General features: G+C 44.8%; 1 protein-coding gene across 2 annotated transcripts; it reads left to right on the forward strand.

Moving 5' to 3' along the window:
* Nucleotides 1-9,047: 9,047 nt before the first annotated feature.
* LOC310701143 (uncharacterized protein) lies at nucleotides 9,048-15,512 on the forward strand (the record flags this gene model as incomplete). Of its 2 annotated transcripts, XR_014522941.1 has the most annotated exons (7): nucleotides 9,048-10,670; nucleotides 11,462-11,588; nucleotides 11,708-11,811; nucleotides 11,920-12,046; nucleotides 12,759-12,848; nucleotides 13,811-14,468; nucleotides 14,592-15,512. XR_014522941.1 is itself a non-coding variant. In XM_083491489.1 (6 exons), the coding sequence occupies 6 exons, from the start codon at nucleotides 9,048-9,050 to the stop codon at nucleotides 14,389-14,391; spliced, it is 2,652 nt and encodes an 883-aa protein (XP_083347615.1). In that variant the 3' UTR covers nucleotides 14,392-15,512. The 2 variants fall into 2 exon arrangements, 1 of the variants encoding a protein (XP_083347615.1); XM_083491489.1 differs by having other exon boundaries at nucleotides 13,811-15,512.
* Between the last annotated feature and the right edge of the window lie 8,537 nt (nucleotides 15,513-24,049).

Genomic DNA, 24,049 nt, shown 5'->3' on the forward strand with positions numbered 1-24,049 from the left:
TGATCCTTTGCAGCCCTTTCAACTCTGCAGTTCTATAATTCTGTGCGATATATATATATATGGCATTGCATATACTGTATTTTTCGCTCTATAACACGCACCAGACCATAACACACACGTTGTTTTTAGAGGAGGAAAACAAGAAAAAAATATTCTAAATGAAATAGTGGATATATGATTTTTGTGGTTCATGCTGTGGCCACAGACATGTGATCTGACAGTGAGTTTGGAGAAGCCCAATGCAAAAATCCTGAGGATCCATGTGGATCCATGTTTGTAACCACGGAGGAGGGAAGGCAGGGGAACCATGGATCCTCTGCTCACGATTGCAGCAGATCCCCCCCGCCACCCGCAGGCATTCGCTCCATAACACGCACAGACATTTCCCCTTACTTTCTAGGAGGAAAAAAGTGAGTGTTATGGTGCAAAAAATACGGTATACATTGCAATTTCAGCTAAATTTGGAGGAACCACTTGAAGCATCCCTTGTGTTGAGCCATTTCCATTACATTTGTTTATTTGCTCATTGCAAACAGCTGAAAGTCTGTAAATGTTGATAATCAACTTGATTTTCAGTGGGTGGTTGAATAATTTCAATTGCTACTGTAGATACATGCATATAGATTGCATAGGATTTGCCAGCCTTGGCTTCTTTCCTTTCCCCACCCCATGCCTTTTACATTTGCAAATGAAGCCCATCAAGCCAGGTAATTGCCCAGGGCATTCCCCATTGTTAAGCAGATTAAGGTGAGGCTGGTGACCTACTTTTCTGCCCTCAAGACTTGTTGTCATCCAGACCCCCAGGGGTCAAGTTAGTGATTAATTGGATTAGTTCAGTTTCACAGCTACACCCTCATAGCTTTTGCCAACCTGGGATGTCCTTTTAAGTTTAGTCAGGAGTGTGTCTGGAGATAACTGAAGATTCTCTCTACCCTCTGCAAGGCAGGGTATGTTTGAAGTTTCAACACTCCAGGTGTTACAGGTCATAAGAACATTATTTTATTCTTCTTGTAAACCACTCTGTGAGGTTTTTGTGTCAAAGTGAGGTTTTTGTGTCAAACAAGCAGTATATAAATTTTGAGCAATGAATCATTTTGCCATTTCTGGGGCTTATAGACTGCCTTTCATACATCAGTGTAGAGGTATACAAATTAAAAATGAAATGAAATATTTCCTATTGGGAAATGATATATAATGAACTGATGAAAATATTGAAAATAACTTTTGTAAAAAAAACCCAGAAGCTTTCTTACTACGTATTTTTGGCCAAGACATACCAAAAAAAGAAAAGAGGACTTTATTTATGTATGCCACTACAGCAGCAAGAATGTTGATTGTACAAAACTGGAAGACTGGAGAAATACCAGCTAAAGAACAATGGCAAGAGAAGTTGATGAACTATGCAGAACTGGCAAAAACGACAGATAGATTAAGAGAAAAAGACAACAGAGACTATGAAAAAGAATGGGAACCATTTATATTATACTTGCAGAAACAAGGAAAGTCGAAAGACTTGATGGCAGGATTTAAATAAACATTCACACTATTAATGTTAGAAAACGTGTAGAAGATAGAGAAATATTATGGTGTATTTACTTTTACTTTTATGTTTTTAGGTTTGATGTTATGTTATTAATAACTTTTTCCGTAAGGAGGTAGCAAAGTGGGTGAAAGGAGAAGCAAACCAGAAGCGGAAGTTGGGGGAAGCCCTGGAGGGGAGGGAGGAATACATAGTAAATGTAAAGAATTTGAATGAAAAAGAAAAATGAATAAAAATTTTATATATAAAAAAAGACGTTTCAACATTCCAGGTGTTATTGGGCTACAGGTCATCAGAACATTATTTTATTCTTCTTGCAAACCACTCTGTGAGGGTTTTTGTGTCAAACAAGTGGTATATAAATTTTGCCATTTCTGGGGCTTATAGACTGCCTTTCATACATCAGCGTAGAGGTATACAAATTAAAAATGAAATGAAATATTTCCTTTTAGTTTTGTAAAGGAATGTTAACAGAGAATATTTATTCAACACACACATTAAATAAGCAATGGCATTTTTCACTGACCTGGCTGCATTTGGAAATATTTAACATAGAGGTCAATTTCATGTAGGTGCATATATGGGCAGATTAGAGGGCTTGTATTTATGCTTACTGTATCCATAATGCGAACTGATGGTGACAATCCATTATTCATGTATTATTATTATTATTATTATTATTATTATTATTTCTTTGTGGAATTTGCAATTATTTATTTTTCATGCAAATAAATCACCTTCCTGAGAAATTGTATGAACAGAGGCAATAAATATACAAACAAACACCAGAAGCACAAACACACATAAGAAGGTAGGAAGAATCATAGAATTGTAGAGTTGGAAGAGACCCCGGGGGGTCATCTAGTCCAACCCCCTGCAATGCAGGAATGCCTGCTGGATCAGACCAGTGGCCCATCTAGTTTTCACAGTGGTAGCCCGCAACCAGGAACTAAGTTTGTTTGTCATTGGCATCCGTCTAACTCGAAAGACAATGGAGTGCGCTTGCAGGGCTGAAGTCAAACTGCTGCAATAGCAGTACTGAAGTGACCTCCCAAAGCAGAAGAATATAGCGGACGCTCGGGTTGCGAACTTGATCCATGCGCGTTCGCAACCCGCATATGTGCATCTGTGCACACGCGGGTTGATTTTGCGGTTCTGCGCATGCGCAAAGTGCGACTTAGCGTTTCTGTGCACGCACGACCGCCGAAACCCGGAAGTAACCCGTTCCGGTACTTCCAGGTTTCGGTGGTCCGCAACCCGAAAAAACGCAACCTGAAGCGGCTGTAACCCGAGGTATGACTATAATAACAATATGATTCTATGATTCTAAGGTTTGTCCACTGTGTGAGCTATTTTATGCTCAGTGACAGAGTCACTGTGCCTGAAGCTTCTGACTTAAACTTCAGCTTAGTTGGTAGCAGTGGCGTAGCGTGGGTTGTCAGCACCCGGGGCAAGGCAAGTAATTTGCGCCGCCTAACCCGTGGATTTTAGTAGGGGGCAGAGAGCTGCGAGTGCGAGCGCCCCCCCCCAGATGTTGCGCCAGGTACGGCCGCCCCCACGCTATGCACCCCCACGCTATGCCACTGGTTGGTAGAGCTCCAGGCGTCAGCAAACTTTTCCAGCAGGGGGCCGGTCCACTGTTCCTCAGACCTTGTGGGGGGCCAGACTATATTTTAGGGGGGGAAATATGAACAAATTCCTATCCCCCACAAATGACCCAGAGATGCATTTTAAATAAAAGCACACATTCTACTCATGTAAAAACACGCTGATTCCCAGGCCGGATTTAGAAGGTGATGGGGCCTGATCCAGCCCCCGGGCCTTAGTTTGCCTACCCAGGCTCTAGACTCTTAATCTCAGGGTTTGGGGTTCAAGCTCCATCTTGGGCAAAAGATTCCTGCATTGAGGTGGGTTGGACTAGATGACCCTCAGGGTCCCTTCCAACTCTGCAATTCTTAGTAAGAGCAGTTCAACAGTGGACTATCTCGGAAGGTTATGGATTGCTTCCATGGAGGTTTATAAGCAGAGGCTGGATGGCCCTCTGTCATGGATGCTTCAGCTGTAAAGGTAAAAGGTAAAGGGACCCCTGACCATTAGGTCCAGTCGTGACCGACTCTGGGGTTGCAGCGCTCATCTCGCTTTACTGGCCGATGGAGCCGGCATACAGCTTCCGGGTCATGTGGCCAGCATGACTAAGCCGCTTCTGGTGAACCAGAGCAGCGCACGGAAATGCCGTTTACCTTCCCGCCGGAGCGGTACCTATTTATCTACTTGCACTTTGACGTGCTTTCGAACTGCTAGGTTGGCAGGAGCAGGGACCGAGCAACGGGAGCTCACCCCCATCGCGGGGATTCGAACCGCCAACCTTCTGATCGGCAAGCCTTGGCCTCAGTGGTTTTTAGTCCACAGCTGAGATTCCTACATTGCAGTGGGTTGGACTAGATGACCCTTGGTGACCCCCTTAGAACTCTATGATTCTATGATTGAAAGAGCCAGGGGGTAGTACAGGACCTGGGTTCAAATCCTCACTCTCAGCCCTACCTCTACTTCACAGGGTTTGTTGTTGGAGATTAAATGAGAAAAGCCCTGCATGCCAACTTTTTTGCTTCTTGGAGGAAAAGGCAGGAAATAAATACAATAAGTAAGTAAGTAAGTAAGTAAGTAAATAAATAAATAAATAAATACAGACCCCCCCCTGTGCTGTCTGCAAATGGTACCTGAGCCCAACACCCCTCTCCCCATCTGCAATTCCTGGCAACTGATATTCACAGAATCATCGGATTGCTCATCTAATTCACCCCCCTACAAGAAGCTCCTTGGATGGAAAAAAAAGAGAAGTGAATTAGATATGCAATAAACAAACAGTACCCATATTTTTCAAAAAGTGTGCTCAGGATCTGAAAACTAGCCGGAGGCGTTAAACTCTCTCAATTCTCCCGCTTTGATCCGAACAAGGTCAAAGCTCTCCATTCTGTGGTTGGGTGGGGGTAGGAGAGGCGACGACGACTTGGGAGGTCGCCACGCCTCCTGCCCTGCCCTGCACGACCCCACCCTTCTTTTCACCAGCCGCGACTATTTATACCCTTAGTTTGCAAAGCTTTCTCACACGCTTTTGCGGGGTCGAGGAGAGATCGCTGTCTTTTCTTCTCTGGGGAACGTGTGGATTACTGTACTGGAAATCATCTTTCGTCCAGCTTCCAGCAGCGCCCCTTTGGCTACAGAGAGTAGGATCGTCTGCCTAAAACCTTGAGGTTAGTTCCTTTTTACAATTGCTATGAAGTTTTTTTTTTTCAAATTGCCCACGCAGCCAGATTTAGCTTAAACTGCTCGGTTGTGCTGGGTTTAAGCGACACATGGCTGCAGCGGCGGTTTGAGAAACACAATTGCGCACTGTAAACACGTTAACGCATTGGCAGGTTTTTAAGAACACTTGCAATTTTAGTAATAACAAATTCAGTTGGTCTCTAAGGTGCTACTACTGGAAGGATTTTTTAAATTATTATTTTGCTTCGACTACGGCAGACCAACACGGCTACCTACCTGTAACTTGTAATTTTAGGGACACTATAGAAAAACTGAAGGAAAAATAAGATATGCAGTAGAAAAAAATATGGTAAAGGAACCAGGAGAGGGGGTGGAGGAAAGTCACGGGATTCAGGGAATCCCGGGGGGCGGGCGGTTTAATATTGCTTTAGTATACAAGTATTTTTGTATTTTTCATTTTGTTACTGTGTGGTTTTATTCTTGTGACATTTGTATAAAACCTAGTAAAATGTTATATATTTTCGCATTACGAAAGGCAGTCCAAAACATCCAGAGGGCAAGCCGATGCAGTTATTTGAAATTATGTTCTGCAAATAACAGCATCGGCTTGCCCTTTCGATGATTGCGACTACCTTTCGTAATGCGAAACCTCCAGAGGTCTAGCAACTTGGCGTGCGCTCCCGTGGAAGCAGGGATTTGCTCCCGGGAAAAGCGGAGTGTGTGTGGCTCTGTCCCAATTGATAGATCCGATCTTTAAAAATCAAATAGAGATGGGAGTAGCGGGATTGGGGGTCCAGAGCGGGCCTGGACAGAGAGGGGAGTTTTCTGAAAACTTTTGCCGGCAACCAGAAACTCTTTTCTCTCTCTCCCGACACCGCCGTCGCCAAAAAGGGATGTTTTCCACGTTGGGGAATCAGGGGCGGACTGCACTGCAAGAAGGGTCAGTGGCGCAGCATATGCCGTCGCTGCCCAGGGCAGGCGCGTTCCCAAGGGGCGCGGGGTGCGCGCTCCGAGGGGCGCGGAGAGTGCGCTCCCAGGCGCGGGATAGCCGCGCGCGCGCGCGCACCCACCGATCCGGCTTCCTTCCCTGCTTGCTTGCTTGCCTGCCTCCTCCAGCCCTGAGCGCGGGGCAATTGCGCACTGCCTGCCCGTGACTCCCGCGCCCACAGTCAGGGGAAGGCGAGAGCTGCTGCTGCGCGCTCCCGGCTGGAGAAGGCAGGCAAGCAAGCAAGCAGGGGAGAGAGGACGGGAAGGAGACGGGCAAAGCGGCACAGCAGCAAGAAGCTGTAAAAATGTGTGTTTGGAAAGCGGGGAGGTTTTGTGTGTGCGCGCACACAAATGCGAACGCCCTGGGGAAAAAATTGTTTGCAATCATGGGCGTTTGCTATGCATTTTTATTGCTTGGGTTCGGGCAGCTGCCCCCCACGCCGGCTGCGCCCATGCATGCAAATGCAACAGATTGTGAGGTTGAAAAGGTAATGGGAAACTTCTGCATAACGACAGCCTTTCGGGCCCCCTCACTCATGCACGCGACCTATCTAGGCTCTGTTTCTCGCTCTTGGAAATCTTAAGACATGGGTAGGCAAACTTAAGGCCCAATTGCCTTCTAAATGCGGCCCGCGGACGGTCCCGGAATCGGCGTATTTTTACATGAGTAGAATGCGCAGTTTTATTTAAAATGCATCTCTGGGTTATTTGTGGGGCATAGGAATTCGTTCATTCCCTCCCCCCCCCAATATAGTCCCCCCCCCCGGACCGGTCCCCTGCTGAAAAGGTTTGCTGACCCCTCTCTTAAGATGTTCTGCCCTTGAACACTGAGAAACCCCTTTTGCATCCCGTTGGGAGAAAACTGAATGGGCAACTTTCAATTAGAAGCAGGGAAGATCTTTGCTCCCACCCCCCTTTAGAGCTATTTCATAGTCAACTCCCCCTCGATCCAAGGCATGAAGCCTTCTTATGACATTATATTCCCATCCTGACTTTTAAACATGCTAGTGTCCATTTTTATTACTCCAGTTTCTATCCAACTAAGAACAAGTATTTCATAGGCTTCTTAATTTCAGCAGGTCTCCTCTGAGTAAACCTGCTGAAATTAAGAAACCTATGAACTTCTGTGGGGCCTACGCTGAGTAGGACTAGCATTGGGCACAACGCCATATTTTTACGTTGGTTGCAAATTGCTTTGGCACTATTATTATTTATTGTGTAATGGGAGTTTATGTGTGCCTGTGTGTGTAAGTGTAAACACAAAATATATACACAGCTCGAGTGTGTAAAACAAACTTGTAGTGGTACCTTGGTTTACAACCATAATCTGTTCCGGAGGTCTGTTTGTAAACCAAAACAGGTTGTAACCCAAGGCATGCTTTCGCCAATGGGGCCTCCAATTTTTTTCTCTTGTAATAATAAAAAAGGGTTGTAATCCCAAAAAAGGTTGCAAACTGGGACACGCACTTCTGGGTTTGACGTGTTTGTAATCCAAAACGTATGCAAACCAGACAGTTTGCAAACCCAGGTACCACTATAGTTAAAAGAAAATATTGAAAACATTCAGAAGATTAAAATCCAGGGCAGTTAGTAAAAAAGGAAACACTTCTACATGTCAGTATTACATGGTGTGTTACAGAAATTAATGGGAAATTTCTAAAAATTTGTTTTTTCTCCCTGCTGAATGCATTACACATAAAGTTAAGGGTGAAAAAAAAAGATGTTCAACAAAGGGTTTTCCTCTGAGGTAAAGTTAAATTAGCTCTAGAAATGTACTGCAAAAAACCAGTCATTTTTATCTTTCTTTATTTAAAAATAAATAAATGTCTGGATAGGCTTGCCTAAACAAAAATGTTTTAAGTGGGTGCTGAAAATAATACAGGAAGGATGCCTGTTTGATGTCAATAGACAGGCAGTTCCAAAGTTTAGGTGTTACCATCAATTTAGCACCTCTTTTTGCTCACCTGTATTTAAATTGTTCTATGTATATTTTTGGGAGGAGCCATTGGTCAGTCTCAGCTGGGGTGCAGTTGTCTGGGGTTGCAGGGGGCGATTAGGTGGTAGACCCATTACGTTTTGGGGAGCAGGGTCCCTAAGACAGTGCTGGTGCCATTTGTCCTCTTAGTAGCTAAATAGGTGTTTATACACAGACTCACTGCAAAACATGCTCTGGAGCTTCATTAACTGCAAACCCTGAAATTTGGGGGCCCCTCCAAACTGGTGCCAAAGTTTTGCAATCCTTTCGCACTGCCCCTGAACCGTGTAATTGACTTGCCCCTGGTTCATAGTAATACATCAATCTGGGATCCCTAGAACAGGCATAGGCAAACTCGGCCCTCCAGATGTTTTGGACATCGGGTTTATTTGGTTAGATTTACAGGTTATAGCCATCATCCCTGACCACTGGTCCTGCTAACTAGGGATCATGGGATTTATAAGTTCTGTGTTTTTTAAAAATGTTCTTTTTTCACATCCAGACATTTAATAATGTTACGCCATTCTAAATTTCAACCACACCACAGCTGCCTGTTCTGTAATGTGAAAGGAAGGTTAGAAATGCCTTGTTTATTGTTGCAGCACCTACTATACTTGCCTTCTGATCAAGCGCTTTTACGGCTTAGAAGTTGAGGGAATTTTAATAAGTTTTAGTTTTTTTCAAAAAAATGTTTCAAAATACAATGGGGGTTCCCTCCCTTGATGTTACAGTATTATCTTTTTTTAAATTGATTTGAGGCTTTTAAAAAGCACACACAAAAAACCCAAGCAGTATAGAAATTCTGTGAAATGAATTAATGCTATATTTCCAATAGTTTCTGAAACAGTGCCATGACCACACATGTTTCCTATTTCTGATGTGAGGCTTTTGCTTGTGGAAGAAAGTGCAGGCTAAGGGAAAAATTTGTGGGGGAAACACATGTTTTGGAGAAGAGTAAGTGACAAACTTGCAGAGAATAAAATCAACTTTTCTGCAAATCATCTGCACCTTGTTGTGAGTTGCAATCACTATGAGGTCCAAAAGACCTTGGGGATCAGTACAGAACCTGCAGGTTATGACTTGGGAAATAAGGAGCTTCCAGCAACTTGGATGAATCCAAAAACTACAGTGCACATTTAAGCTCATACAAATTGCCTTCCATTAAATTTCAATGGGTGCTTCTATTGAAAAGCAGTGATTGATTGATTTTCTCTCTCTTTCTCTCCCACCAGAAAAAACTAGACTCTGCTGGATTGCTTCACAGTGACTGCCTCTTGCACAATGGGCAACCTGCAGAATAAGATGGAGAGGACAAACGAAAGGAACTGGTTGGGACCACAGTTCAGCATAAAAGAGGCACGGAGTGGTTCCCAAAACCCTATGGAAGAATCTCCACTGGAGCCTTCCCAAGAGGATCTTTTTCAGTTGGATGGTAAGAATTTCGTTCTGGCATTGGAGAGCAGCATGGAGGAAGAGAAGGAACAGTCCAGTTCTGATGTGCTGAACTTGCCACGTCCAGCGCAAGCAGAAGCACATTGTGTCCAAGTTCCCCTGAACAGCACCCCAGGCGAGGTCCCAAAGCTGCGTAGAAGCAAGCGCCTCCTAAAACAGTCCTCCTCCACGTCCCTTGAGCCAGAGAACACCACCACTATGGAGCCACCAGCAAAAAGGCAGAGGATCTCTTTCGTGTGGAGATACTTCACGGCAACAAGCAAATTTGTGGTCCAGTGCCGTGTCTGCCATAGGGCCGTTCGCCTTGGGAGGCCTGATGGTTGCCAACTGGTGGGAACCACTGCAATGCACAGTCACATGATGAGAAAGCACAGAGACGTCCTTGACAAGGCGTCAGAAAGTGGCAAGACTGCATCTTCCAGGCCTCGAACCCGGTCTGTCTCAGGCACCTTGGGGTCTCACTCCGCTCTTAACGAGGTAGCAGGAAGTGGCCAGATGACACCCTCCAGGCCTCACACTCGGTCCATGTCAGGCAGGTCTCGATTGCCGTCCACTCCGCTGACCTGTGTGGCATGCCAGCCAATGGAATTCACTTTGCTAGAGAGCAACAGCAGCCAAGATTCGGAGTCCAGAGATGGCAACGCTGTGCTGGTACAGGAGGACTGTGCAAAGGAAAGGGCACTACCAGGACTCAAGGAAGGAGGAGCCTCTGGCATCAAAAGGCCCCAAAAGAACCCACTTCAAAAGGTTGCCGCCAACACGGAACCATCAGCCCATCATGGGAAAACGTCTTTTGTGCGGAAACTCTCCGCCAAGGATGCCAATAGCAAATTTGCGGTCCGTTCCAGTCAAACTGTTAGTCTTGGGAAGCCCAGCAGCTGCCAGCAGGTGGGAACCACCACAATGCACAGTCACCTCATGAAATGGCACAGAGATGCGACTGACAAGGCCGAAAGAAGCAGCAATACAACACGCTCCGTCCCTCCTAGGCAGAAAGAAAAGGCAAATGACCGGCTCTGTGGAGGAAAGATGGAAGAGCTGGCCTCTGTGGCAACTGACGCAGGGAAAAGAGCAGGGGTATCTCCTCACTTCGTCCAGGCGAGGGGCGGTGTGACAGCCTCAAAGAGAACCGCACAGGAGACCCTGGGTGAGGAGGACGTCCTTGGCTCTGACGCTCGGCGCCAACGCTTCAGGCATTTCCGCTACCAGGAGGCCGAGGGTCCCCGAGAGGTTTGCAGCCAATTCCACCGCCTCTGCCAACAGTGGCTGAAGCCGAAGAGATGCACCAAGGCTCAGATGCTGGACCTCGTGATCCTGGAGCAATTCCTGGCTGCCCTCCCCCCGGAGATGCAAAGCTGGGTCAGAGATTGTGGGCCGGAGACCTGCGCCGAGGCAGTGGCCCTGGCTGAAGGTTTTCTCATGAGCCAAGCGGAAGACCAGAAGGAGGCTGAGGTGAGAGACTGTTTTGCTTTGGTAATTCCAAGGCCCCAATCCTTGGTTGTATTTGGATTGACTGCCTCAGGAAGTGCTGATCAATCTTCTAGCTGATAAATTAGACCCTCTCAGGTGCTGAGATCAGCAGATGGGGGCCCTCTTGGTAGTTCCTGCACCCTCAGAGATTTGGTGGGTGGCAGAAGGCCTTCTCTGTGGTGGCCCCTAAGGTGTGGCACTCCTTCCCCACAGAGGTACATCTGGTACCTACATTATACGGCTTCCAGCGAATGCTGATGACGCTCATTTTTACCCTGGCTTTTGAGGTGTATGCTTTTAGGACTCGCCTTACTTGTTTGAATCCAAGTTTCGAATTGTTTTTAATACTGTGTTTTAATGCTGCAACCTGCCCTGGGACCTTAGAGTGAAAGGGAGGGTAAATAATAATTATTAATAATGATGATGATACCGTATTGGCTCGAATATAAGCTGCTCCCTTCCCCGCTTTCTCCCTTCCCGGCCTTGGGGGAAGAGGACGGGGGACTACGCGTGGGACAGGCACCACTTTGCTGTGCTCCTGGCTGCATACTGGATAATTTTTGTAAGGCCGTGAATATAAGCTGCACTCTAACTTTTCACGGTCGGAATTTGGGGGGAAAGTGCGGCTTATATACGGGCCAATACGGTAATAATAACTTGATACTTGAACATTTATTCATCTTGCGTTATTTAATGGCACCCCTGGCCTTTGCCTGACCTGTTTCCTGTCTCTCTCCCCCCCTTCCACTTTCTTGCATGGGTTCCTATCTCAGGCGCAGGAGATGTCATCCGAAGCAACCTCACATTTCATAGAGGCAGAGAACACCCTGCCAGATGCCACCGAGAGGCCACTGTTCAGGGAGATCAAACAGGAGGCTGACATGGGCACCACCTCTCTGGGTAAGGACCATAACGGAGCAGGCTTCAACGTAGTCTCTCCTTCTCTTGAACATGCCTGGATCCTGTGGTTAAATTACTGAGCCTAAAATGCCTCCCCGTTTTCTTTGTCTTCCCCATAGGATGTCGAACAACATTTGGAGACAGCAATATGGCCCCAGAGGTTCCTTCTAGGCCTCCTCCTCTTTGTGGTGGACTGGGAATGGCTTCTGCCCAGTTGGAACAGGTACGGGGTGGGCGGAATTGTTGGGGAGACGGGCAGGGGACCACCCAGGTGCCTTTTTCAGACCCAGCGAGAGGTGTGGGGTTTGATGGGCGGCCATCCTTCTTTCAGGCTCCCGTGTCCCTTGAGGAGGTGGCAGTGCGTTTCAAAGAGGAGGAATGGTTCCTGCTGGATCCGGACCAGAGAGCGCTGCACAAAGAAGTCATGGAGGAGAATTATGCGAGTCTGGTATTTCTAGGTAAGGCTCCTCCTCTGTTTGCAATTTATCTGTAAATATTCAGTAAGCCATTTCCATTCTTTTATAAAAAGTTTAAATTGATTTCTTATTCTTCCGGCAAATTTCGCCATTTCTGCATATTCCATAAGTTTTTGCATCCATTCTCCCTTTGCTGGGACTTCTGCTTCTTTTCATTTTGGGGCGAGTAACATGCTTGCTGTTGTAGTCGCATACATAAATAAATTTCTATACAATTTAGGTAGTTCTGTCCCTAAATTCCCCAAAGAAAAGTTTCTGGGTTTTTTTTTAAACTAAGATTATTTTGAACATCCTTTTCAATTTATTATTTATCATTTCCCAGTAAGCTTACTGGCTTACCATTTTACAGATATTTATTGACTGATTTAATTGAATTTATGCCACGAGCTGCCTTGATATATGCTATGAAAGTGCAAATCAAAAAAATTCAAATAAATAGTTAAATAAGCTCTGGCCCCACCCGAGCTATACATTTAAGGCAGCGTTATAACATTACCCACGCCTATGGCTATTAATTAATCTATGACCTGTAAAAGTGTGGGGACTATTATTATAATTAGGTTGTCCGTCAGTATGCTCTTTACTATGTTTTTGTCATTGATGCTGTGTAATGTGTTTCAACGTTGTACGACGCCCTGACAAAGGGCAGTATATAAATTTAATAAATAATAATATCTTCTTTCTCTCAAAAAAGGACTACCAATTTCCAGATCTGACATCGCTTTGCAGAAAGAATGGGAAAATGCATTCACTGAGGGCTCTGAAGAAGAGGAGAAATTAGCAGGTAGGTGCTGAATTGACATGGGACTCCCTGCATTTTTGGTCTAGCAAGCTATGCAGACACCTGGCAGATGTTTTGATTTCTGTGTGACCAGACTCCCGTGCCCTCCTTAATTCAACTGGTGGGCACCAGAGGCAGGCAGGACCTTTTTGGTAGTGTCTCCTGCACTCTGGAATTCACTTCTGAAAGATATACAACGGGGGCTCCCCTCAGTTTAAGAAAGTCTTTATAAAAGCTTACCTGTTTTCTCTTACCTGCAACTGAATGCTGAAGACGTAGCTCTCTACCCTGGCCTTGAGACCTGAGACATGTTTAGAGAGCCTGCCCCTTTCCCAGGACTGTAATTTTTAAAATTCTTTTTAAAATTACAAATTTTAGATTGTTGTAAACCACCCCAGGACCTGCTGGCAGAGGGTGCGTAATAGATTTACTAATGCTAATAATTTATGCTCCTTATTTCACACACAAAAATACTTAGCACTTGATTACAGAAAAACCTCAAAGCAAGGCACATGTTGTATCATCGAACTGCAGCTATTTCCTTGCAGGATTTGGGTTGCGCTTCAGAGTTAAAACAGAAATCAAGGGTAAATTCAAATAATTAAAAATGGTAATAAACTACAAACACATCAGTATTCTAGATATCTGGGTAGACTTGCCTGAGCAAAAACGTTTTTAGCAGGCGCCAAAAAGAGTAGAGTGAAGGCACTTGTCTCGTATCAATATGCAAGGAGTTCAAAAGTATAGAGACTGCCATACTAAAATACCAATTTCCTACAAATGCGGAACACATGTGGCATGTGCAGCAGTATCAGTTATTATTTCCTTTTCACCATCAGAGGCTGTTTGATGGAATTGAAAGGGATCTGCCTCCCCACTTACCGTATTTTCTGCTTTCTTTGATTTCATTGAGTGTCCTTCCTGATTTGAGGACCTGTTCCTGATTTCTCTCTCGATTCTTTCAGGTGATGGGAGTGAGAGTGATGAAGAAAACAGTCCCCAAAGAAAGAAAACTGAACAAAAGCAGAAGAAGCGCTTGACTTCTGTAGGGGCTGGCTTCCGTGAAGTTCCAATACTGGCAGAACGTAATGAAGGAAACAACAGGAATACTGAGAATGGAGAGAAGAGACTGTTGGTGTGCTCAGAGTGTGGAAAGGGTTTCATTGGCTGGATGAACCTTACTAAACATCAGAGAATCCACATGGGAGAAAAACCACATGAATATTCGGAGAACAGGAAGCCATTCTCTCGCAGCTCAGACCAGAGATTCCATGTTGGCACAAAGCCCTATAAATGCTCAGAGTGTGGAAAGAGCTTTGTTCAGAGCACGTACCTGAGAGTGCATAAAAGAATTCACACAGGGGAGAAGCCGTACAAATGCTTCGAGTGCGGAAAGAGCTTCGGCTGGAGTGGAAACCTGAACAGGCACCACAGAATCCACACAGGGGAGAAGCCGTATCAATGTTCCCAGTGTCAGAAGAGTTTCCGTCACGGATCAAGCCTTAAACTTCACCAGAGAATTCACAGAGGTGAACGCACTTTATAAACATCGAGGTTTTTGTGGAATACATACGTTAATTCGCATTACAAAACTTGCACTTGGGAGAAACTCCACGGCGAAGAGCAGGCATAGGCAAACTTGGCCCTCCAGCTGTTTTGGGACTACACTTCCCATCATCCCTGACCACTGGTCCTGTTAACTAGGGATGATGGGAGTTGTAGTTCCAAAATACCTGGGGGGCCAAGTTTGCCTATGCCTGGATAGTGGATAGTGGAGCATGGATATTCTGGTATCCCTTCAGGAGAAAGCACATGAACAATTAACAGCAACCTTCACAATCTGGTGCCCTCCAAATGTTTTGGACTACACTTCTCATCGGCCGCGTGCATCACAGCCACTGGGTTCCCCCAGAGAACATGGGTGGTGTTTTGTATTTTGTAGCAAAAATCCACCTTCCCGCCAAAATACAGAACAGCCACATAGGATTTGCACCAGCCTGGAGCTTCGATACTTTTGAATATTCATTTATCACTGTCCTGTTGTGTTTGAAAGGAACTACTGGACAGCACTTTGATTGACTTGTTTATTTCTAGAGTCACGTTTCCCCCTCATGACTTACTGGCATTGCATTGCGGTAGGATGTGAGGTTTTTCACTGTTTCTGTGGCTACTGGGCTGCCTTATATGTAGCAGTGCAGAAAGGCGAGCGTACTAAACTACAAATTCAATGCAATGAGCTATTTCTGCTTAGTTTTGTACACAGCACACATGTTTTGATAAATAACGACCTTTTGCCTTGCCTTGGCGACATTTGAAAATATGTCTTGGAGATGCCAGTTTTGTGCTGGTGCCTTTTGGATATCTAGACTGGATTTGAACACATCAAAGAAGAGTTTCAGTTAAACGTGTTGTAAATTTAAACAGGGAAATCCGGGAGGGAAAGATGGGACTTCACAGCGCCATCTGGTGGCACAGTGTTATATTGCATACACAACACTTTCTTTATCAGCCTAGCAGAGTCCTTAATGTGATGAGCACTATGTATATAATGTGTTGTGTGTATTTTTATTTTGTCACTATTTGTATTCGTTATATAAGGTTATTTTTTATCTGTTGAATTTGCAAATAAACGGTTTTTTTAAATGAAACAAAATTTTTTTGGGGAAATTTGTGTGACCAGAGGCCTGGCTTTCTTTTAGCTAGTGATTTAAACTCCACAACTTAAAGCCTTTGAAAAGCACAGCACCTTGAGGCAGCCGTAGTTCTGAATCAGTTTCTTGGATTCACGGGTGGGGAGGGTTGTTCTTGCATTCAGGCCCTGCAATGGGTTTCCCATTAAAGGGATAGCTCCCATTCACACCATACCTTTAAAGCACTATTACAAAGTTGGAAGGGACTCCAGGGAATCTCAGCTAAAGCATCCATGACAGAACTCTTTAGTTCAGACTCCTTTACTTCACATTGCTTTAAACAAATGTGCAGGAATGAATGTAGGCTTATATGGTTCTCCTAGAGGACATAGGACCTTACTACAGTGGTACCTCAGGTTCAGCAGGAGGTCCATTCTTAACCTGAAACTGTTCTTAACTTGAAGCACCACTTTAGCTAATGGGGCCTCCTGCTGCCGCTGCGCTACCATTTCTTTGCCTCATCCTGGGGCAAAGTTCTTAACCCGAAGTAATATTTCTGGGTTTGCAGAGTCTGTAACCTGAAGCGTATGTAACCTGAGGTACCACTGTACTTTAAAAGTGAAAGCTGCTGCTGCTGCTTTGGTGAGCACTCATAGTTGAGTAAGATTGTCTTCCATAAACACGGTTCTAACACTGGGTCTGTAAGCGACTGTGGAGGCCAATTCTGGATCCACACGTCCTTCCACAGTGAGTTCGTAGGTATCCGGGCGGGAGTTGATCATGGTGAGGGTTTGCCAAGCGTGCCTTCCTCTTAGCACGTTTCTCCCTTTCGTCCTGAGTTTGAGCATCTTCAAAGTCCAGGACACCTTTGGTAAAGGCTGTTCTCTAACTGGAGCGCTCAAAGGCCAGTATTTCACAATTGTTGGTGTTTATACTACATTTTTTTAAAGATTTGCCTTGAGAGAGTCTTTACACCTCTTACAGTCATAGGAAATTGGTAGGGCTATGGATGTTCCTGGCCTGAAATCCTGGTGTAGATCTACACTTAAGGTTTTTAACGCTAAAAAGGAGTTAAGGAATTATTCTGACAATCATAACCGTACGACTTTTTAAAAAAACATTCATAATGCATTATTAAAATGTGACACCAGAGGGCGCTGCAGAGCAACCAGAAACCAGGGAGGGAAAGCGAAACCAAAGGGGACTTTTGCTGCCTTGACGTTTTACAATGATATTTCTAATATCATTCTAATAACTTTTAAAAGGTGAGTGTAGTTCCAGCTCTAGACAGCCACTGCCAGTCAGTCCAGAAAATACTGAGCTGGGCAGATGGATAGTATAAGGCACTTTGCTATGTTCCTATTAAAGCAGAGGGCCAAAGCTCAGTGCCTGGGCATCTGGTTTGGCATGGTCCCCACTTCTGCATAGACCAGGGGTTGGAAGCCTCTGGCCGGTGAGCCAGACTTGGTTTGCCAGGCCTTCTCCTGTGGGCCACAAGTCCATTTTGGGCAAGTCACAAAACATCTGATGTGGGCAGGGCAGGGCTTCAAAGAACCCATCAGCTGAAACTGCTGCTATAATAATAATAATAATAATAATAATAATAATAATAATAATAATAATAATAAATTTATTTATACCCCGCCCATCTAGCTGGGTTTCCCTAGCCACTCTGGCTGGCTCCTAACAGAATATTAAAAGCACAATAAAACATCAAACATTAAAAACTTCCCTAAACACACCTGCTTTCAGATGTCTTCTAAAAGACAGATAGCTGTTTACTTCATTGACATCTGGTGGGAGGGCATTCCACAGGGCAGGCACTACTACCAAAAAGGCCCTCTGCCTGGTTCCCTGTTTCTTGCAGTGAGGGAATCGCCAGAAGGCCCTCGGAGCTGGACCTCAGTGTCCAGGTTGAACAATGGGGGTGGAGACGCTCCTTCAGGTATACAGGACCGAGTCAGTTTAGGGCTTTAAAGGTCAGCACCAACACATTGAATTGTGCTTGGAAACGTACTGGGAGCCAATGAAGGTGTTTCAGGACCATTGTTATATGGTCTTGGTGGCCCCTCCCAGTCAAAACTGCTCAGAAGACGGAGCAAAGATTTGACTTCCCAGATCGGATCAGAGACCTATCCAATGCTATTTTTCCAGAAATAGAGGTAGAAGAAGAAGAGTTTGGATTTGATACCCCGCCTTTCACTCCCTTTAAGGAGTCTCAAAGCGGCTAACATTCTCCTTTCCCTTCCTCTCCCACAACAAACACTCTGTGAGGTGAGTGAGGCTGAGAGACTTCAGAGAAGTGTGACTGGCCCAAGGTCACCCAGCAGCTGCAGGTGGAGGAGCGGAGATGCGAACCCGGTTCACCAGATTACGGGTCTACTGCTCTTAACCACTACACCACACTGGTGCCAGAACTCACCATGAACGCCTCCCTTTTTGTCTTAGAATGGCAATGGCACCCACATAAGAGGTGCTGGAACTCACCTGAGAGGTTCCAGAACCTACCTGAGAGGCGCCGGAACTTAGTTCTGGTGGGTTCCCCCCGGGGAAAAAGCCCTGGACCTACCCAACAACAACAGGCAGCATGGACCAGAGCACATTTTCCTATTGGCTGAATTATTTCTCCTTTCAGCCACTCCTGATCTGTCTTGGGTGGTTGCCAGGAGTAAATGCAGTGTAAGTCGTCAGTGGAGACTTCAGGAAGCTGGAGAGGCTCCAGAAGTAAATAATAATAATAATAATAATAATAATAATAATAATAATTTATTATTTATACCCCGCCCATCTGGCTGGGCCTCCCCAGCCACTCTGGGCGGCTTCCATAGAAACCAAAAGTACAGTAAAATATCACACGTTAAAAACTTCCCTGAACAGGGCTGCCTTAAGATGTAATTTGCATTTTCTCACCATGGATCATAGAGAGAAGTGGAGTTCGTATGTCCTCCATTCCCCGCTCCACCGTGGAGCACAGCAGGGACCCCTAGCTGACCCCAATCCTCTCTGACGCATGCACATCCTGTACACATCCGATGCCATTAGCCAATTTGCTTCCCTGGCTCATAGAGCAGAGTTGTAGCAAAGTCCACACAGGCATGAACATTTTGAGCATCACAACACTGGCGATGGTAAGAGGACTTTGGTTGTTCCCAGCAATGTTATGTTAGCTCTCTGAAATTTGGAATGTCTCCAGGTAGAATGGTATAAAGATAAGCCCAATGGCAGCTGAAGGGCAGAAATCACCCAAGCTGCTGTCTGTAGGCTAATTTTGCTCACACAACTGGACTTTTGTCGTTTTCCTACTCCTTTCTCCATGTAGTCCTGCCTACCTGAACTCTGGGAAGTTGCAGGGAAACAGCATAACACGGTGGAGTGCCTGATGTGACTGACTGCTGGGTCCAGTCCCGCCACAGCAGATTGGAATTACCGTATTTTTTGCTCTATGAGACTCACTTTTTACCTCCTAAAAAGTAAGGGGAAATGTGTGTGCGTCTTATGGAGCGAATGCAGGCTGCGCAGCTATCACAGAAGCCAGAACAGCAAGAGGGATTGCTGCTTTCACTGCGCAGCGATCCCTCTTGCTGTTCTGGCTTCTGAGATTCAGAATATTTTTTTTCTTGTTTTCCTCCTCCTAAAACTAGTCTTTTCGTCTGGTGCGTCTTATAGAGCAAAAAATACAGTGTCTATCCAAAGTCCTAAAACCTCAGCATTGAGGAATAGTGAACGTCTAGTGTTTCCACTTTATTTATTTTTTTAATTTAATTGAAATTTTTGGATAAACGAAAGCATACATAATAACAGACGAGACACAGATAACGAAACCTGACCATGAACGTAATCCCAGTGCCAATTGTAAACACACAGAAAGAAGGGTGGGGGCACAAATAATAATGGAGAAGATGTAGAAACACCAATAGGAAAGGCCAATAAATATAATTTATATATATATTTCTTTTTAAGAATGCATAAACCAGTTTAAGATGTAAATAATAATACAAATACTTCTTTTTGCATCCGTGATACCTTGCAGAAAATTAAATTGCAAGGACTCTTTGTTCAACCTTCACCATAGTTTTTACATGCAATAGCTAAAAATACCCACTAAATCATTTTACGTCTGCTAAAAGTTTTCAAACTTTGTCAGACAGAACTAATTTAGCAATAACTTTAAATGCTGAGAGTTAAATCTTAAGAACAAAGCCTAGGAATAAAGAGGACAGCAATGTCTCCTTTTAGAACCAGTAAATCACAATATGCAGGAAAACCAAGGCTAGACCAAGAGATTTTTAAAATTCTTATGCAATAACAAACCTAATAGATGTGTTTAGTTAACCATTACAATGCACATGTGGGTAGATTTACAGACCTGTGACTATGGTTACAATTTCTTATAACCATTTGTCTCCAGATAATTTATACCTTTTCACGCTAAATGCCAAAAATGATTAGGCATGATATCAGTTCATAATGGAGGGTGGAGATTCAGGGTGGGGCAAGATAGGACAGCTCCCTGTTGTCACAAAACAAATGCAACAAATGAAAACCAAATAACTGAAAATGACACTTTAGATCTAAATTGTCTGTTATACTCCATGACTTTTACTGCGACTGGTCTAAACCACTGAGCCTAGGGCTTGCCAATCAGAAGGTTGGCGGTTCGAATCCCTGCAACGAAGCGAGCTCCCATTTTTCTGTCCCAGCTCCTGCCCACCTAGCAGTTCGAAAGCATGTCAAAGTGTAAGTAGATAAATAGGTACCACTCCAGCAGGAAGGTAAACGGCATTTCCATGCGCTGCTCTGGTTCGCCAGAAGAGGCTTCATCATGCTGGCCACAGGACCCGGAAGCTGTCTGTGGACAAACGCCGGCTCCCTTGGCCTAAAGAGCGAGATGAGCACACAACCCCAGAGTCATCCGCGACTGGACCTAACAGTCAGGGATCCTTTACCTTTACCTTTACACTTGTCATTCCTTATTCCACCATCCCTTTAGAGTGCAATGAATTATATCTCCAGTGCTGGGCCCATTTCAGCCATGCAGCTGTTGCTGTTTGGCAGGGTTTTAGTTTTTAATTCTTGTATCCCAATCTTTCATTTGCTTTCAGTTCTGCTACCCCTTTTCCTTTCTCCTTTGTTGCCCTTCTCTCTCACACACCCCACCTCTTAGCGAAACCAGTATCTTCATCCACAGGTGATGCCCAAGAAAAGGCACGTACCTGGCTGACTCAGTGACCTCTCCCCACAAATGCCAGGAAGGCTGAAGTCAGAGCCAGTTAACTCCCTTGTATCTGTCACTAAGGCATTAAGCAGTTTATGTTTAAATCATTTCTTGCCCTTCCCTTCCCCCTGAGGATGGTAAGGAGCTTTTGTAATAAGTCTAATATATGCATTTTAAAATTGTTTTGCAAGACCTACTTACCCTTCAAATTCAACACAACCTAATCAAGTATTCTGCATAGGATTGCACTTGAAGAATTCCAGGGTTTGTTTAGCCGAAAAGCATCAGCATCCACGCATTACAGAAAACGTAAGTTTCCAAAATCCATAATTATCAGGGCATCAACTTTTTCAAAACGACCAGTCTTCTTTAAACGGATATTCTTCTTGTTCTCTTAATTCTGTAAGTTAAATCTGTGAGCTGCACGTATTCCATCAGTTTAAGTTGCCATTCTTCTTTAGCTGGGACCTCGCTCGTTTTCCATTTTGGGGCTAACAAAACACGGGCCACAGTAGTAGTCTTTTTTGAAACCTGGGAATTTCCCTCTGAATTATCCCTAACAAAAAGGACTCCTAACAAAAAGAAGACTGGAAAATGTTTCCTGAATATATGGGTGAAAATTGTGTTTATTTAAAAACGCTGGTAGCATTAAGATAAGTTCAACAGTGTAAATAAGTTTTGATGGATATAACAATGGATTACGGAATGGTTTAGTTCATGTAAAATATGCAGGGATGTATGGTATGCAAAATGAACCACAGAAAGGGAAGAAGGGAAGTCATTGATTTAAGGTTGTTTAAATGAATACTTTGAAATATATATATACTTTTTCAGAACAACCAAAGTGTTACTAAAAAGTATGCAAGCTTTAGGTTGCACCAAATCTCTTCATCAGGCTAGAATCAGGCTGGAGTTTATTTACTTAAGAGATCACCTTACCCCTTTTGTACCAACTTGATCACTTCAGTCTGCAGAACTTGCACCTCTATAATTGCCTGCCTTATCTCCATTCTGTGATTGAAGGGGGCTGGACTAGAATCATTGTACTGTTTTAGCCGCCTCCTGAAAGCGTTCCTCCTTTGGCAGGTCTGCCCAGACACATGATTTAGTTACCCTGATGGAGAAAATAAGAATTTCACAAACTGTACCATTTTGATCAAACTCATGTTGGTAGCTTCGAGAACACTGTCCAACCGTCTTGTCCTCTGTCGTTCCATTCTCCTTGTGCCCTCAATCTTTCCCAACATCAGGGTCTTTTCCAGGGAGTCTTCTCTTCTCATGAGGTGGCCAGAGTATTTGAGCCTCAGCTTCAGGATCTGTCCTTCCAGTGAGCACTCAGGGCTGATTTCCTTCAGAATGGATCGGTTTGTTCTTCTTGCAGTCCATGGGACTCTCAAGAGTCTCCTCCAGCACCATAATTCAAAAGCATCCATTCTTCGGCAATCAGCCTGGCGTGCTCTGGTCCATGGGGTCACGAAGAGTCGGACACGACTAAATGACTAAACAACAACAACCATTTTGATTATTCCATTTTCTTTTGAGCCTATGGCCTAGCTAAACCGAAAAGCCTGGCGCATTCCTGCCTGCTTTCAGAACTAGCTGCTTTTAGGTACTGCACATAGCGAATGTCCGTTCCAGAACACTGAAAAGAACCATCTGTTGGGATCTATGCTGACCGCTGTTTGCATGGAAGGAGAATCGGCTAGGCATGGCAATTGTGATTCCTCTTGAATTGTTTTGTAGACAGATGAAAGAGGATATTGGGAGGCATTTAATGAATAGGAAAATTAGTCAAGGTCTAAAGAAAGAAAGAATAAATGGTTACCACATTTTTCGCACCATAGGACGCACTTTTTCCCTCCTGAAAAGCAAGGGAAAATGTGTGTGCGTCCTATGGAGCGAATGCAGGGGGGAGGCAGGCGGGAAAAGCCCCCAAGAGCTGCACACAAGCTCCGTGCGCTCTTGTGGGCTTTTCCAAAGGAGTGAGGAGGGACTGACTGGCCGCATCAGTCCCTTCTCCCACCTCCCAGGAAAGCCAGGAGAAGCTGCGATCTCTTTAAAGGGGTTGCACGGCTTCTGCGGGCTTTTGCGAGAGGTGAGGGAATCCCGCCACCTCCCAGGTAAGCCAGAAGAAGCCGTGCAGCCCTTTTAAAGTGCGCGCGGCTTCTGCCGGATTTGCGGGAGGTGGGGGAATCCCCCCACCTCCCAGGAAAGCCAGGAGAAGCCGTGCAGCCCTTTTAAAGTGTGCACGGCTTCTGCCGGATTTGCGAGAGGTGAGGGAATTCCCCCATCTCCCAGGAAAGCCAGGAGAAGCCGCGATCTCTTTAAAGGGGGTGCATGGCTTCTGCGGGCTTTTGGGAGAGGTGAGGGAATCCCCCCACCTCCCAGTAAAGCCAGGAAAGCCCTGTGCAGCGTCTCCCGGCAAGGAGAGGCTGCACAGGGCTAAAGGGGAAGCCAAAACAGTGAGCGGGATCCATCCTGCTTGCTGCCTTGGCTTGTGCCATAGCCCTGCTCAACCCCGGAGGTTGTGCGCAGCCTGTACGCTGCTCTTTGGGGCTGGGGGGGGGGGATATTTTTTTTCTTGATTTCCCCCCAAAAAACTGAGTGCGCTCTATGGTCTGGTGCGCCCTATGGTGCGAAAAATACGGTATATGTCATCGCATGATATTATGATAAGGGCTGATCTAAAGAGCCAGGTGATTTTGGTTGGTTCAAGGTGATGACATTGGGTTGCATCTGTTAAGAATCCTTTGATTGGTGAATAGTAATCACGTGTGTATAAAAACATTGCTTTGAATGGGATTCTTTACAGCCTCCTCCTTATTTTTGAGGCTGTCTCTATGCACCTTTTGGGTTTCTGGGAAGGATACCCCCAGTCTAGGAACCCCCTTTTAATTTCTCCAACCACACCTGCTCTTAAATTTCATTTTTGTTGCTTGACCGTTTTTATAAAATGTAAAATGTGTTACGTATGATGATGATGATGAATATATTTGTTTACTGCTTTGGGCTCCTTTGGGAGGAATGGCAGGATATAGATTTAATTAATTAATTGGGTAATTAATTGAACAAAGCAGGGGCATACACAATGGCTACTTCTATTGAATTAATGCTGCGGAAATTATTTAGCCTCGTCAAATTTAGTCTATTGGTCACACAAGCATCCTCAACCAGAGGTGGCCATTGCCGGGAAATACTGATGGGGAAGTCCATTCAGAGCATTTGCAAAACCTTGTGGTCAAAGGATGGGACATTTCTCTGGCAAAGTCAAGTCCCACAATCTCAAACTCGTTGGTTTCAGCACTTAGGCTTGCATGCACACAGCAGCTACCGTATTTTTTGCTCTATAAGACTCACTT

The sequence above is a fragment of the Podarcis liolepis genome (assembly GCF_965112155.1).
Source record: "Podarcis liolepis genome assembly, chromosome: 2".
NCBI lineage: Eukaryota > Metazoa > Chordata > Lepidosauria > Squamata > Lacertidae > Podarcis > Podarcis liolepis.